Source organism: Ostrea edulis, chromosome 8, assembly GCF_947568905.1.
Source record: "Ostrea edulis chromosome 8, xbOstEdul1.1, whole genome shotgun sequence".
NCBI classification, from domain to species: Eukaryota; Metazoa; Mollusca; class Bivalvia; order Ostreida; family Ostreidae; genus Ostrea; species Ostrea edulis.
Window position 1 is genome coordinate 26,100,011 of NC_079171.1, and position 17,908 is coordinate 26,117,918.

The window sequence follows — 17,908 nt, forward strand, 5'->3', positions numbered from 1 at the left end:
GGGTTTTTTTGTTATTGGGCGCATTTGATTTCCCTACACCCGATGTAATCGGTTTACTCATAATAGTCAAGTGCAATTTGGTTTAGTGAAGTATATTATATTACAAATCGCATTTTCTTCTATGAAGCTACCGATTTCAGCGTGCGACAAAATCCGTTCATACTGACTGTGAACGAAATATAAAGTATATTAAAGCACGCGACTAAGGGAGCGTAGTGAGTTGAAAAAAATCAGCATGTCTTACTTATCATGCAAGTCGGATTATGATTGTGAACCTACGTGGATTATCATCCCAATATTGCAGTTTCCTACCTCCAAAAACAGTACACCCGACGTGTAATATTGATGAAAGGCAGGGTAAAGTGTGAATTCATGTCAATATGACTGTGATAGAGGCTGGAGATCGTTTTATGCAACAATATAGAAGCAATGTAAGCAAACGGTGTTTTGTTTATTGATTGGTTTGCTGATTTCAACACACTCAACATTTTTTATTGGTGGAAGAGAGAACCCAGATACAATGTACCTGGGAAGAGACCACCGACCTTCCTAAAGTAAACTGGGAAACTTTCTCACCTACCGGCGCAAGCGGGACCCGCGCCGACCAGAGGTGAGAGGCCGTGTGATTTTGAGCGCGATGCTCCAACCACTTGGTCACGGGGCCCCTCAAACGGTGTTGTAGTAAACGAATATGGATACATGTATAAGAATTGAACAACACTTTTGAGCTGTCCATAGTCAACATCAACGGATTTGGATTTGAGGCAAATTCTCTGTGAATCGCTAGCTCGATTAACAGAATTTGTCTTAAATCCAAATTCGCTCATATTGATCATGGTCAGGTCAAAAGTGATGCTTATTTCTTAAATACTCAATGTGGGTGTTCAACAGCTAAGGAGATATTCATTGAAGTTGAAGATTTTGATAAAAACTAAAGTACAAAAATAAATTTGGATGACGATTTCGATGTTTCTTGCATATAAATTGTAGTTCCATGAAATTTTTGTTGCTATTTAAATTTTCTAGAAAGATGTTTAGTTATTCTTATATCTTGAGACCGCTCTGTTTCAATGAATTATGCTATGCTGCTTTTCTTGTTACCGATGAAGGAAGGATTTGATAAAGTGAATATATTGATTCATGATTTTAGAATACTTTAAAATAAAACTTCCGTAGAACTGCGACAATAATAGGAAGAAGTATTATGAACAAGTTTATGTGTTTTTGCAAATTATTGATTGTCACATCCGGTATAAAATCTGAAGTACTTAAAAAGATTGTCGAAATGATATGTGATCCGCATGCTTACATTTGGCATTTTTCTCATCTATTGAATAGTTTGAAGTGGTTTACTTACTGACTTTACTTTATTTTTTGGAATGACTGTCCTCTGTTGGTCCCATTTTATTTTGTTAGTAGGATTTATATATAGTTGCGGTATTGTAATATTTGTGAAATCCATTTCTAAATCAAGGTACTGCAAGTAATGAGAGTCGGTAATTTATGATGAGATCCCACACTGCATAGTCGACGTGAGAGATAACAAAGTTGACTACCTCTATGTTGCTTCAGTTTTCTGATTCAGTAGATCAGGTTTTAAAGAGGATTCCAGCAAATATATCAAACATAACATCATGTTGTATTGAGTTATAGATATACATGTTTAGAAAATGATACAAAAACGATTCCTATGTTGAAGTAAATTCAATTCAGTGTTCTCACAATAAAAACAAGTATCAATAGAACCAATTTTATTGTAATAAATAGTGAATAAACAATATGTTGCTTTTAATGCAAAATGAGTCAAGAAAATCAAGATTACTGTCAGGTCTGCTTTATTTTTCAACTCATAAAAATAATGTGATGTTCATAAATTAACTCATAGAAAAATGATAAATGGATTGGCTTGGGTTATTTTGTTATAAATACTTGCAACAATGTATGATAAAGCAAATAAAATGAAATTAATTTTTTTTTACCAGAGATAATTAGTACGATTTTTACAACCCTACCCCCCAAATTTATAAGAACACTTTTGTTTAAAAAAAAATCTGCAAACATGCATATTTTAACAAAACAACAATGAATTTACAATCTAAATGTAGACTTCATATAAAAACTTGTCAAAATAAAATACATATTACATTGACCTTGACAATGACCTCAAATATTGACCTAACAGCTGATCTTCAATTAGAACATCTAAGACTTTAGGAATATCTCTCATAGCAACAATGTTACAGCATTGGGAAAGTAAAAAGTAATTTTACTTTATATTCTATTCATTCCATCAACATAATATACAATGATACTGCAATATATCTGACACAATTCATGTTTCATATTGTTTCTCAAAATATTTCACAAGTTTTGGAATGACAGAATCCAGAACACGTTTTGTAGACGAAACTCGTGGCTGACCGTCGGATGTTTTTTGTGAAAATGTAGCTCTTAGTCCATCCTCACCATCTCTCTGAAATATTTTGTGAAGGTGTGACAAGTTCAATCCAGAACCTGCAATGTTTTCAGCTGTATTATGTTTCACAATGCCTTTTGCTATGAGAACATGTAGTAAAGTTATGTTTTTTAAATTTTTCCTTGCTGAAAAGAAGGCCTTGGTGCACAGCAATTGGTGGAAAAGTGAATGGTAAAATTTCAGGACCTGATATTTTAGAGTGTTTCATCAACATTCCTAATGTTTTGAAATCTTCTATTGCATCATGAGCGCTGTATGTGGTGTCTAGTAGTGACTTCACTAAGGTCTCCTGTTTATAATTTGGCTGGCCAGGAAATGCCTTCTTGAAAATACTAAGCGAGTCAGTAAATCCAGAGACTGCAGAAAGCAGCACATTTGTCAAATTCAAAGAATGTAATGTGTTCATAAGAACAGGAAAATCAAATGTCCTTCCATTATGCGCTACTAATATAGCTCTGGGAAAATTCTTTAACCAGTTTGAAAATTCTGTCAGTCTAGATGTTATATTTACTGCATCGACTTCTTTTCCATGGACAGTCATTTTCTGTAAATCTGAATTGACCACTATGCCAGTTGTATTCACTGCTTCTTCTGTAATGGGCACCTTTGGGAGAAAATAATTATTATACACAGATCCTGTCTCCATTTCAACTGCAGCCAGCTGTGTAATATGTGGCATCTGTCTTCCTTGAATTGAAATAGAGTCAAAATATTCTGAATAAATCATACAAAAACACTATCAAATTTTAGTTTTACTTATCCATACATTCACCCCTTTCTAATTACCTTTTTTCTCTTTTTATGTTTATTTATTTCTTTTACTTTTTTGGTCAATATTGCCTCTGGCTGAGTCCCCCCCTCCCCCTTTACTCTTTTTGGGGGGTCCCATTATTTTGAAATGTAATGTTCTACAATGCACTACTATGTATGCCCAAAACATGCAAGCAAACATTTTTTTTTTCAAACTTACTCAGATCTGTAGTCTCTAAATCAAACATTAAAAGAGAAGGAGTTCCACTGGACAAGGTGACAGGCTTGAAAACACCTCGGGGGACAGGATCTGGGATTTGTTTTGTGTCAATCTCATCAGCTAATCCAATCTCTGAAATTTTTAAAATCATGTTAAGATTTAATAAAAATTTCTGTATTTTCTGATAAATTCACGAAAGAAAATCTTCTATAAAGTATACATGAGAAAAATAATAGTACCTGACTGATATGTGTCACCCTCAATTGCCTGCAATGCACATTGTGTAACATTCCTCTCTTGTTTTAACTGTAGTCGCCTTCTCTTTGTTGAGGGAAGTTTTGACCTCTCTTCAACCTTCAGTCGCTGTTTGAACTGTTTATCTGCATACTTCTGGGTGTAGTTTCCAGGAGACAAACCAGCCTCTTCATTAACCTTTATTGTATTAGAAAAAAATATGAACAAATTCTATTATTGAGCACAATTTTCTGATGTCAATTATTGTTTTAAAATCTGAATGTTTAACAGTTAAAATTGAAGAGTGTAGATTGTTGAATAAAATAATACCATGCCAAATGTAAATTCATAAATATGAATTAAAAACTTACAGGTAACAAAGAACGCAGTCTATATGTCAGTCACTGAAACACTGAAATCAACAATATGCTAAAAAAAAGAAATAAAAACAAAATAATGATAACAGCCAACTTTGTAAAAACTATAAACAATGAAACAAAATGCAAATAAGGAAATTAACGAACAATAACTTGAAAAGAATTCAACAAAACAATAACTTGGAAATGCAATCTCTTCCTTCATTTATGAAGGCTGCTGTAGCATGGACCCTAAATTCAAGTGCCTCAGAGTTGCCATAGTGGTGAGACTTCGGTACCCTTAGAGTGACTTCTCTGTTGGCATGTTCGCACTGTTGACTAGAGCCGAGGTCTACTTACTGGGCTGCTACTTGATCAAAGATGGGCTGGAGATGCTGGCGAAGTTTGTCGTCCTTCAACGCAGATTTGTAGGGAAGACTTCTGTGAATATATTTTTCACCTGGATTTCGTTTAAACCCACAAAATCGAGCATGGCACACAGAATGATCACTAAACTGATGAGGTAGAATAGCTCTCAAGTTCTCCTCCAGTTCCTCTTTGCACAGATTTTTAGCAAGGGCATATTTTATGCATTTTTGCAAGTGAATAACAACATTTTTACTGAGTTTCACACCTATGATTCCATGTAGTATATAGAGTCGTTTTCCAATGTTCTTAACCACATGATTTTTGTCCAGTCGTTTTTTCATGGTAATTCCAAGGTCATTTTTAAGTTTCGTAATTAATATATTGTCCCCATCTCCTTCAAGAATTTCCACCAGTGTACCTAAATCTCTCAATTCTTTGACGCCCTGAACACCGCTTACACTTTCCATTGAACGGGCACTTCCAGTGTGACTGTGGACACATCTGTGCTTTCTGATCTTTTGGCCTGGTCGATTTCTTTGCCATCATTTACAAGTACCACATGTTCTGTGAGATACCACTGTTTTCACGACTTTTCCCCCATACTTGGCTTTACTCATGAAAAATGTATGTGCTGCAAAAAGAAAATTTATAATTATATTTTAATTCTTATCAGGTGAAAATATTGATAACAAGTAATGTTTGTGCCATTAAGGGAGTAATTTACACTAAATATGCAAATTTACAGAATGTAAGGATTTTTATTTTTGTGTCCAATTGCTGTTAACATACAATGCCTAGTGCAGGGTTCTAAATAAGTTTAAAAGTAGGAGAGGCCCTTGGATAAAAATGCTACCCGGACTAATTTTGAAACGTGAAGAGCTTTTGTCACACGGTGACACACTTTCTCTCTTTGGTATTTTCAAGCAATATAAACATATTTTGTCGCTGCCACTTATACTTGCCCGACCATCCCACTTCAAATCAGGCCAAAATAAAATATATGTGTGTTTCCTATTTCACTTCTAAACAAATTAGGTAGGGTAGGTTGGTAAAACATTTGATTTTACAAAAACATTTTATTCGTAATCTTAGTTTTAAGGCACTTGAAATACAGATATAGATGCATTACAAATACCTTTCAAATATTTTGAAGATCAATAGTACTTAGAAATTTAAATTGGAGAAACTACAACACAAAAAGAAAAAAATATCGGTAAGAAAATTCTGAATTTTTATTTACATGTATATACCGGAAAAACGAAAGCACACATATATTTTATTTTGGCCTCATAGAAAGTGAGGGAATAAGAAAGAAAAGAGAGGAGAGCTTGGATAGAACTCGCTTATCCTAACGAGTCCATACCCTCCTCTTGCTAGATAGTAATGAACCAAATTTTTCTTTAGCAATTAGTATATTCAACTAAACCTCTATTAATTCTATAACAGTAATTGCAATTCCAACTAAATAAATACAGCTTCAAATGAATTGAGCACATTACTTAGTCTACATTTCTTTGCAAAGTAGTCTGTTATTTTCTTCATATTGAGAGGATTGGGAAATCAATACTAACACGTTACAGCTCAGGATAGGAATTGTAGAAAAAACGTTAATGTCTTTGACATGTGTAACTGCACAACTTGTTTGTATTTGCTATAGAAAGTAGGTGGCGTTTCTGCACAAAGTAAGGGCAGAGGGGCAGAAATCGCCAATCGGCAGTTCTTATGAGAACCATGTAGTTGTGTATTCTACTAGGGACTTTGATGTGACAAATCAGTCAGCTAAATAAAATCCAAGGTAGTTGATTGATAATATGCATAGAGATATACTCACAGGCAAGGCTATCAAAACCACGTTTGTGCCATGCTGTATCTAATGCACAGGACATTCCAGTTCTAGATTTTGTTGGAAATTTTGACATAAGTCTCATATTGCACTGTAAAGACTGGTGCTGTGATGGAAGACAGGAAATTCTTCTTTTCAACTTTGCTCTACCTTTTCCCTTCGGTGTGCTGAAAATTGTGAAATTCAAATGTCAACTAAAAGATGCCAGAATGAACAAAAATATTTGAACATCATTTCTGGAACATATGAAATACTACTTAGCAAAACTATACAAAGTTATAAACATTCTTTTCTACAGTACCTTGATGAACTTGATGCATTGTTTGCATTCTTGAAAAGTTCAGGTGATTGCAGGGCAATGGGTTCTTGATGCACCGGTTTCCTTAAAAAAACATGTTTATAATTTCCATATTACTTTCACTGCAATGTTTTGTTGTATCTCTATACGATATATTCAAAAAGTGATATTTCATGAAAAAATTTGTTCTTGGTCAGCAAGATTTGTTTTGGTTACTTATACACAGAGTTTTCTACAGTAAATATCAGGGGGGGATAACACACACATATATAGGCATGTACTTCAATACACACACTAGAGTAAATTAATATCATAGTTAAATTGTTAATAACTGTAAATAACATGTGTAACTTATCAATTGTCATAACTCTTGGAAGATTGAAAATGAAACTGGTTAAGTTCCCATCCTTTCCCGTGCATGACTTGATTCCTCAATACCAACATCTCTATTTACAAAGGGAACAGTAATGGTTGTAAAAATCAATGTTATTAATTTAAAATGATATATGCTAATTCTGAATGTATTATCATTAATAGTTGAATAGATTATTCACTTATAAATACTGATTTCTGACTCCATTTCAAGTTCGAAGGAATCCTTTGCTGCCTTAGTCATAGAAGACTTGGCGACTGACTCAACAAAATTTCCTGCTCGCCTCTCTATCAACTTCAAATTTTTCTGACATGGGTTTCAAGTTTAATGCTGCCAAAACATTATTCACCATATCTGGACCACCTAATCCTTCAATCATAGCTGAAACAATAACAAACAAGAGATGTTTGTAAAACACATATGCCCCCCATGGTGCAAAATTGAAAAGGGTTATACACACACATCATTTAATTGAGAGTAGTATCATCAATTCAAAATATTGAGCAGACAATATCTTCCTATGTCAAGAGTGGATTGACAATGTGACCTAAAAATCAATAGGGGTCATCCACTCCTGAAGATGTACCAGTGTACCAAGTTTGATGTCTGTCAAGCAAAGGGTTCTCAAGATATTGAACGGACAGTATATTCCTATGTCCAATTTGACCCTTGACTTTTGACCATGTCACCTTAAAATAATTAGTAGTCATCTTCTCCTGAAGATGTACCAGTGTACCAAGTTTGATGTCTCTTAAGCAAAGGGTTCTCAAGATATTGAACGGACAATATATTCCTATGTACAGTTTAACCCTTGACCTTTGACCACGCGACCTCAAAATCAACAGTTGTCATCTTCTCCTGAAGATGTACCAGTGTACCAAGTTTAATGTTTGCCAAGCAAAGGGTTCTCAAGATATGGAGCAGACAGTATATTCCAATGTCCAGTTTGACCCTTGACCTTTGACCATGTGATCTGAAAATCAATAGGGATCGTCTTCTCCTGAAGACGTACCAGTGTACCATGTTTGATGTCTGTCAAGCAAAGGGTTCTCAAGATATTGAACGGACAGTATATTCCTATGTCCAGTTTGACCATTGACCTTTAAACATGTGACCTCAAAATAAATAGGGGTAATTTTCTCCTGAAGATGTACCAGTGTACCAAGTTTGATGTCTGTCAAGCGAAGGGATCTCAAAATATTGAACGGACAGTATATTCCTGTCTAGTATGACCCTTGACCTTTGACCATGTGACCTCAAAATCAATAGGGGTCATCTTCTCTTAAAGATGTACCAGTGTATCAAGTTTGATGTCTGTCAAGCAAAGGGTTCTCGAGATATTTAACGGGGAGTATATTCCTATATTCTTTTTTACCCTTGACCTTGGACCATGTGACCTCAAAATCATTGGGGGTCATTTTCTTCTGAAGATGTACTAGCGTACCAAGTTTGATGTCTGTCAAGCAAAGGGTTCTCTAGACATTGAATGGTCAGTATATTCCTATGCCCAGTTTGACCCTTGACCTTTGACTATATGACCTCAAAATCAATGGGGTCATCTACTCCTTAGGATGTACCAGTGTGTCAAGTTTGATGTCTTTCAAGCAAAGGGTTCTCAAGATATTGAGCGGAGAGTATATTCCTATATCCTTTTTGACCCTTGACCTTTGACCATGTGACCTCAAAATCATTGGGGGTCGTTTTCTTCTGAAGATGTACTGGCGTACCAAGTTTGATGTCTTTCAAGCAAAGGGTTCTTTTATACAATGTGTGCTGCCATATGAAACTCTGTTGATATGACCGCAGTCATGATTACCGCATTTAACGTATAAATATCCGCCAAGACCCTTCTGTAGCTCACCCACCACACTTCCGTATGTCTAGGCTACAGGACCGAGACGACAGGCTTCACAGTGTTGAAGTTTGGAGAGGAGAACACCAAATTCTACAATCCGTCTGCCCTCCTTCCACGTGTTGTCATCAGGATAGTCCGATTGCGATACACTTGACACATTCACAGAAGATACAGAGTGATATGAATGTTCTTTACTCACATAACGCGAAATAAGAACACTTTTCTTCTTTTTGTTGGTAGTGTAACGGCCTTTTTTTATCTCGAAACTTTTGTGTGACAGTCGCCATTTGTGTACGTAAAGACCAATATATCTATCACTTCCGGTTTACAAGAACGCTAACTCTGTCACCTTCCGAAGTTCACCAATGTTTCAATCATCGGCATTCCTCGGGGAAATAACCGGAAGTTGTGTATTAGGGATCGAAATCCTTAAAAGAAAGGTGATTTAAAACGAATTAATTATCAAATAAAATGTATAGGTTATCACACTGTATAAAATCATATATTAACGTCAGAAATTTGCAATTTTCCTTCTTCATCATAATCAAAATTTAACAAAAAAGGTTAAAACGATATTTTAATATTCATATTGATTTCATGAGACTGTTTCTTTACAACAATATTCAACATTTCTGTAAAAAAAAAAGAAATGCAGAAAATCTATCGGATAATGAAATTGATAAAGGATTTAATGAAAACAGAGTTATTGTCCTTGGATTCAATATTTTGAAACATATTATTGAATTTTTAAGCACAAGTTAGACTTTTGAAAAAGTTCATGTTTAACAATATCTTTTAAAATAACTATTGGAAAAGACTACAAGAAAATTGATGGTAATATTGTCCATAAATTTGAATAAATCATTGATTTTGCAAAATCTTATAACATCTGAGGAGGGTGGAACTACTTTAATTGTATTTTTTAAATAAGAAAGGAACAGTTGATCCGCCACTTACTGCAAATGAAATGCGTTAGACTACCATGAGTACAAGTGCATCGCGATCAATTTTTTGCTTATATCTTAAGGTGTCAGATTGTATTAAAGACAAAACCCCCATTTAATGTAAAGTTTTTGTGTAGTGTTATAATTCTGTGCAATTTAGAAACAGTAATTATCTTACCGGCATTCCATGATATTTTGATAGGATTGCGATATTTTGTTGTTTATGTGTGATGTCACAATACACATTCCTATATAGATTAGGACACGCCTCCGTGTTGGAACCTTAACTGTGCTGCGAGTATATTGTATCAACATGTGTCACAAGACTTCGCGCTTAAAATGAAAATATACTGGAGTTCCTAGGGGTTCGCAATTTCCCTATTCTTAAATTTGCATTCTTTATAGAATTTGTGAGATTGGTCACTGTTTATTATTTGCATTTGTTTTCATTAATAAGATCCATATTCATGATAAAAATTAGATTTACTTGATGAAAAAGTGGATACAACAATTTGCCATCAATCTCATAAAGAACAAGGTACGGTTGTGGTCAAAATCTGACCTGTCATAGAAACTCACTAAAATACTAAATCTGGTACTCGAGAATATGCCATTTATGAATATGGCCATTATTATCCTTTATCTTCATTAGCACAGCTCTGATATATTCAACGGAAACCCCTATATGAAATTGGCGACGTCGATCTCTTTGACGTTAATTTTGACGCACATAAACGAAGGGCCTCCCCAAAAGTTGTATATATATATATATATATATATATATATATATATATATATATATATATATATATATGTATGTATATATAGTCAAGCAATGATTTGAGACGTTCGGCATTGTATGAAAATCAAATTCGTACCACACAAAAAAGTATCAATTTTCAAAACTATTGAAATTGTTGGTTGTGTTCTGAAATTGGATTTTATGATAATGAAAAGTAAAATCTGCAACGCTGCACAACGGCAAAAAACAATATTGCGATAAACTGTGTGAGGCTAAAACGGAACAAATGTATAATATTTAGACCATCAGATGAATGAAATGATTATAGAATTATATCTTACAGCTAGTTCTATTTTGTCTCTCAAAATTTCGTTTGTATGAGGGATTATGACATATAGGAATATAATCAGTTCGTATTTATTGTAAAAATGAAACGCATTAAAGTACCTTTGCTACAACTCTTAACTTGTTAGAATCAAATGTGGGCAGCTGTTTGTCTCCTCGTGTCATGAATGCAAGCATCTCCGTCATTATTCCAATATCTTCCAGAACATCCTGAGTATCCCTAAATCCCTGATCAACAACAAACACATCGTCTTCTTGCAGCCAAATCTGAAGTTCTTCAGCGTTATGGGAAATCAGTTGTATTCAACACCATAAGTGGGATCAAGTGTCTAAGAGTTTTGCTATCCATCGATGGCTGGTCACATGCGTCACGTGTCCTATATCTTGATCCTATATAGACCACTCTGAATGTAGAAGATTAAACGGAATAATGAAATAATGAAAATTAAAGAATAAAATGCACATGCTGATTTCTATCAATATATATATTTCCACTTAATATATTTTTTTTTTAAATTTAAAGACCCCGATCATTGTGCTTGTTCTCCATGTAAACATAACGGAACGTGTACATCCGGGCAAACAACGTTCTCATGTCAGTGTGTAGATGGCTTTATCGTCGACACGTGTGAAGGTATGTGTTCTACTACTTCCAGACATATACCACTGTAACTACAATTCATATTCTTTAAAACAAAAGTTCAAATATATTCTAGTCATGCATTTCAAATTCATATATCCTACTATCTTACTTTTAATATTTCAAGGTTTTCACAACTTAGGAAAGCATTCCAATTTGTTGATGAATGTCATTTAGAGGGACTCACTTATGTTTCCCTAAGTTTGAGCATCCAAATTTCTAATAGAGACGCGAAATGAATAGATAATATCACAAGCTAAAATTAATATCGTATGACACATCAGCCCGTGTGGCCCCATGTCAGCCGGAAGGCCTAAGACCTAAAGGATGATATGGGACCCGAGGAATGATGTATGTTTGAGTACTGCAATTTATCATAATTTTCAATAAATATTGTATACATGCAGTGTAGGGTTTTAAAAGGGTTTTTTCTAGCTGATGTGGTGTCCGAGGACAATGTTTCATCATCGTATTCATTTTATCGTATGCGGATTGATTTATTGCATTATAAAGGTAGATCAAAGGATATTTGATACATTAACTTATTATGGTTAACAAATACCCTGGAAACATCAATTTACTATGGTAAAGAATTGATACATTGATTAACAGCGGTAAACACTTCATTTGATTTAAATTACAATCATCTTAATATCATGAATTTGATATATTGATTAAATATGGTAAAACATTGATATAATGATTTACTACAATAAAATTCCCATACTTTGCTTTACCATTGCAAAATCTAGATAAATCAATAAGTTACGAATCAATACGCAATTTTCAAATTGATTTGCATTTTTGCACTAGGGTATAAAATGTTATTTGGGTTTTAGGGCCGGTCTTTATTATTGACCACTGTGAAGTAATCCGTATTGCACAAAATAGAATCGGCATAATCATGACCAAATCTGTTATGAATAATTCTATTATGAGAATATGGATGAAAGCATGGTATAGCGTAGCAACATGTGCTGCCCACCCTTTGCGCTGAAAATGAAAATATTTACATTCACTGAATCTTTTCTCTTCCATTTCCTTTCAAATTTACATTGCTTTAATCATAGACAATGAATACAAATTTGTTTCAAACTACTTTGAATCGATTTTAAGTACAATTTGTCAGCGTAATCATAAACAACTCATGATTGAAGGATGGATTGGCTGATCCATTTAAAGTAACAAAATGGTCAACGGTATATTTCAGTACTTAAGGTAATGTATATCTTTAGAAAATGCATAAAATCACAAACAATAAAATGCTTTTCTCTGTTGCTTATGCAGGTTGTACTTTTTTCTGCTACTTTCATCATCAGATAATACAACAAAGAAAGCATATTGTTTAAATATCTGCGATTAAGGATCAGTACTCTGGCTATTTCGTCTATCCCGAGGAATGGAACAATTATTAAGGTGCCTATACATGTGCTGACCAGAAATCCTAGACATAAGACTATTTTGCGAATTATATAGGCTAGATATGAAAAGGAAGATACTGATACTTTGTCAGAATAGATAAGAAGTATAAGACGAAAATTAAAATCTCGTATAAGACATATTAAAACAAATGTTAAAAGTAAGTTCATGTTACAGATTATGGAACAGTTTAGTATAAAGTTGGTGTTAATGAAGAAAGGGTGGTGTATACTTTTCCTTCAAACTTTATAACCCTCTCATCGTCAATGAATCATTTCTTGTAGTCTACTTTCTGTCCAATCATTTTTGCTAAAAACGAAAGTCTTTCTTACGAAAGGGGTATAAAATACTGTGTTCAGTCTTAAATCTTTAATCCTGTTACCGGAAAAAAAATATGTTGGTTTTGATTTTGGAATCATATATCCACTTGTTTGGCACGCTGTTTTTGGCTATATTTAGATCTAAAACTTCATAGTTATTTCGGATTTCAAACATTTCGGTTGAGCATCACTGAAGAGACATTATTTGTCGAAATGCGCATCTGGTGCATCAAAATTGGTACCGTATAAGTTTTACATATAACAGAAGATCATGGTAAGATCAGTACATTATAAATAATATTCTTATTACTAACATTATATTTGCTCTCTGTTAACTTTGTTTAAAGTTTCTTTTTATTAAAATTTTGTCCACCCCTGCAATTGCATAACAAAGTTAGAAATAGTGTCCTTATTAGAGAAGGTTATTAAGCTAGTGGACCAGTGTTTATGCCCGTAAGTTTATCCCAGTCATAGAATACATACAAAAATAGAAATTATTTTAAAAATATCAATTATGATTGACATTTTCTTTCTTCATATATAATTCTTCCTACTAATTTTTTTCTGATCAAAATTGAAGTCTGCTGATAGTATATATTTTTTTCTTTTAAAGTCGTAACAGACGGGTCCTTACATCAACCCCAAACGTGTAAGTTACATAACTCTCAATTAGTTGTATTTCACATCGACTCTAAGTTTTACAAATAATGATATAGGATTTAGTTTTTGTTAATTAAACGGAATTCGTTCTTCTTTTTTCATTTAGAAAATCTCCTAACGAACAAGAATGCAGGTTTGTAATATGACCGATTAAAAAAAATGTTATCCAAAAAAAAAATAATGATTTTTTTCTCCTTTTTAAAGCATTCCACCCAGAACAATGGTTCCAAAAAGAATATGATTAAGGTTCGTATATATACAAATTCAGAATTTAAGGGGAGGTGTTGAAATTCATTTTTGAGTGTATAAAGAATTAAAAAATTTCACTGTTACATATTTCTTCATATTCTTTTTTTCCAGTCGGCCAAGGAGACTGTATAAATACAAGGACGGGTCCCTGCAATGTGACCTTTCCCCAGTTGGGTTAGAATTTTTTTCCTTACAGATAATAATAACAAATGCTAATTTCAAATCAATTCAAAATTTTAGCGATGAAAACAAACGAATCTTAAAAATTATTACAAAAATTGATAACTATTGAATCTATTTCTCTGATCAAAGAAAAAATAGATTGATACTCTTTTTCTCTACTCAAATTAATACAATTTATCAATATTCTATTTCACAGTGCTTGCATCGAAATAAGCAGTGAAATGTAAGTTCGAAACTTCGTTATACTTTTTAAAATCAAATTTTAAAAGAAAAAGGTTTTCAATCTGATCAATTTATTTTACACTTTTTTTTTATCAGTGAGAACACCAACAGTTTAGGAATTCCGCTGTGAGATTTTTTTTAATTTACTCCAAAGAATTACATTAATTTTTTTCATCTTAAAATGCAATAAATGTCCATTCAAATTCGAATTTATTTTTAATTTTTAACACATTTTAGAGACCTAACCGAGAAGATGGAATCCGAGGAGTAAGACATCATCATACCTCCGTAAGTGTCACCAATCGTTGTCACACATTCAGACTTAACGTAGTTCCACACTCCTGTGACGTCATAAGATTTTGTAAAGTCAATGATTTAATGACTGGAACATAAATTCTGTTGGAGTCTTTTTCAATAGTTATTTTTATTTTTCACAAACATTTTACCAAGGTGATAAGGAATCATTATCCGTCTTTTCATGAAATTACATAAAATTTTAATCCATGAGTGATTTTGAATAGCTCAGCTGTATAGTGCCAGACTTCGGTTTTTTTATGGAGGTATACATACTCTAGAATCTATAAATTTGAAATTATTAAGGAAAGGTATGGCCTTTTTTCATAAATAACTATGATAGATGTACATCTACTAATATAAACAGAAAAAAATGATATGTAAACCATGCTATAAGGAAATTGTGTCCACATCTATTCGATTTTTAACATTTTGGAGAATAACGATAATTCAATAATTCTGCACTTATTATTCTAAAACTTAATGAACATATTGAAAATTACATGTGTTTTACTTATTGACATGTTTCTTGATAAATAAATATAATTAAACAATTTCCTTGTTGTTTTTATTTTAAAATAACGACAAATAACTGTTTCAAATGAATGTCATTAAAATCTACATCGGGGTACATGACATCAGTATAGTGTCTGTAATGAAAATTAATATGGAAATCCTTAACTAATTTGCTTTTTTTAATTACTCGGAATGTTAATTTATTGATTCCAAACCAAAAAATGCTACATAAACCCCAAAAATCCAGGACTAAGGACCCACCTTAACATTTTTTTTAACATTTTGATAATATTCCAAAATCATTCAAGGAATATTTTTTCTTTTTAATTCATTTCAGTTCCCAGCTCCACATGCAGGAGAAGAAAGAAAAACAAGGAAATTGATTTTTGGAAAATAAATAAATAAATTTGTAAATGTTTTCTTTTTAATTGTGTTCGGGTTTTTTTATTATTATTTTCTTCTATCACCAGGAAAACGATTCATATATTTCGTGTCAATTTTTTTGGGCAATGTTACATAACAAGGATGCGAATCATTCTATAATAACTGTATCAATTTTTTTCTCATTTTTTTTTTCAAATAATATTTATTGTTATAGCATAAAAAATCTTTACACGAATCTTATGAGTAATATTAAAGTAAACAGCAGAGAGGAAATCGAATTTGATGGATACCGATAACATTTTGCAGAAATGCAAATATTTTATCCTCATTCATTTGAACTTGGAAACACAACCGGTTCTTATGTTAGTTCAGTGTTAAAACTATTTTTTAACATACAATTTTTTCCCAAGGTATTCAAAGTTGTGATTTAAAAGGACAGATGATCTTCGTGCAGTATTGATTGTTTACTCAGGTGTCCTTCCCCTTACTCTTTTTAAGGACATGTGGCCTTTTATACTGTATTAACAGTACGACATTTAACTCTGGACACGACAAAATTCCGCAGTTTCGCCAACCCTTTTATTAAGGATACAAATAAACTCTTTACAAAAAAGATGGGATTTTATGTCCACAAGACATGCACCAAAACTTACACTTGTAACTATTGTAGTTTTTAAGATATTTCACCTGAAATAAAAAAAAAATCCCATGGGATTTTGGTGGGATTTTTAATCCCACTTGGGGGTTTTCACTCCCAACAAAAATCCCATGGGAGAAAAAATATGGTTTCTCCCATAGGATTTTAACTCCCATATTTAAATTTAATATGGGATACAATGTTCCATAGGAGGAAATGTCCCATAATGAACATGAAATGGCAGCAAATATCCTATTTGAGCATGAATAGGAATAAATATCCCAAATAAAACACAGGATGGGGACTTTTATCCCATGAATATAGTAATAAAACAGAAAATTGTATCTTAAAAAGTGTTGTTTGTCATGATTCTTAAGAATATACTTGCAAGCTAAGGAATGGCATTAACTTTATATCTAGTAATTACACTCCTAAATTATGTAGACCTATACATGTGTTAATGGATAAATGTCTAAACAACATGAGAAATTAAATTATATTAGAGCTCTGCATTACTAAACTCTTTCCCATGCAATTTTAATTGTATACATATAACCCTATCACAAATATATCAGTATAAAATTGGACGGTATGGTACCATCCCCAATGAAAAAAATAACCCAAAAGGAATGGCACCATTTCTTACTCAAAACTTCGCTTCAAAATAATTCGAAAATTCTGCTTTTATCGTCACCCACCCCAATTGTCATTCTGATTCAGTAATCCCAGTGCTTTTATTAGGGGGTATGGTATATACCCCTACTCTTATCATTATGTACAGGCTAAATTACCGGTTCCTCTGATATGTTGTGGAATTTTGGAATAGCCTAGCTTACAGTTACAATTTGTTTACAATATATTAAAATTAGTGTTAAGTGCTTACGGTGAAATCTGCTACTCCTAGATGATGCTAAGTTGTTTCGTGAACCGAATCAGACATCTCCAACAAGATTCTCGAAGATTTAACAACACAAGAATCATTTTACAAAATTCATGCTTCGGTCCATCATTCTCCCTCTGACAATCACATTCATTCTGAAGTCAAAGTACTTTCTACTATACCTTAAACGTCAAAAAGACTTTGACAGGTAAATACGAATAAACGGTTAACAAATATCTCGACCCTAAGAAAGTTCAGTCCTGGAAGTTCTACTCCAAAAAGAAGTATGGCCCAATCTTATGCATTAATTTATTAAATTTCCGGTTGAGCAACACCCAAAATCCTCTAGAGACATTGTTTACAGTTATATGACATTACCTAAATGTGTGACACAATATTAATCCACCCCTGCTCAAAGGGGCGTAAGCACCGAGCATAGACCTAAATTTTGCAGCCCTTCACTGGCAATGGTGACGTCTCCATACAAGTGAAAAATTCTCAAGCAGGACATTTACGTTTGTTGTTTTTTTTTTAATTTTTTTTCTTCATTTTTTTAAATGTTAAACATGAAAAGCATAACTGAATCTGTCTGTGTTCACAGCCAAAACTTTAACCTTCTGGATGCAAGAATAAAAGCAATATTTTAGCCTTAATTCTGTGTTATGTAAACAAAGACTTGAGTCTTTTTTATGTTTACAT

At 33.1% G+C, this 17,908-nt stretch overlaps 1 protein-coding gene across 1 annotated transcript; it reads right to left on the reverse strand.

Moving 5' to 3' along the window:
* Positions 1-2,502: 2,502 nt before the first annotated feature.
* LOC125662987 (uncharacterized) lies at positions 2,503-10,991 on the reverse strand. The gene is made up of 5 exons (XM_056147518.1): positions 10,908-10,991; positions 3,686-3,878; positions 3,447-3,578; positions 2,988-3,163; positions 2,503-2,514 (listed from the first exon to the last, which is right to left on the reverse strand). The coding sequence occupies exons 1-5, from the start codon at positions 10,989-10,991 to the stop codon at positions 2,503-2,505; spliced, it is 597 nt and encodes a 198-aa protein (XP_056003493.1).
* Between the last annotated feature and the right edge of the window lie 6,917 nt (positions 10,992-17,908).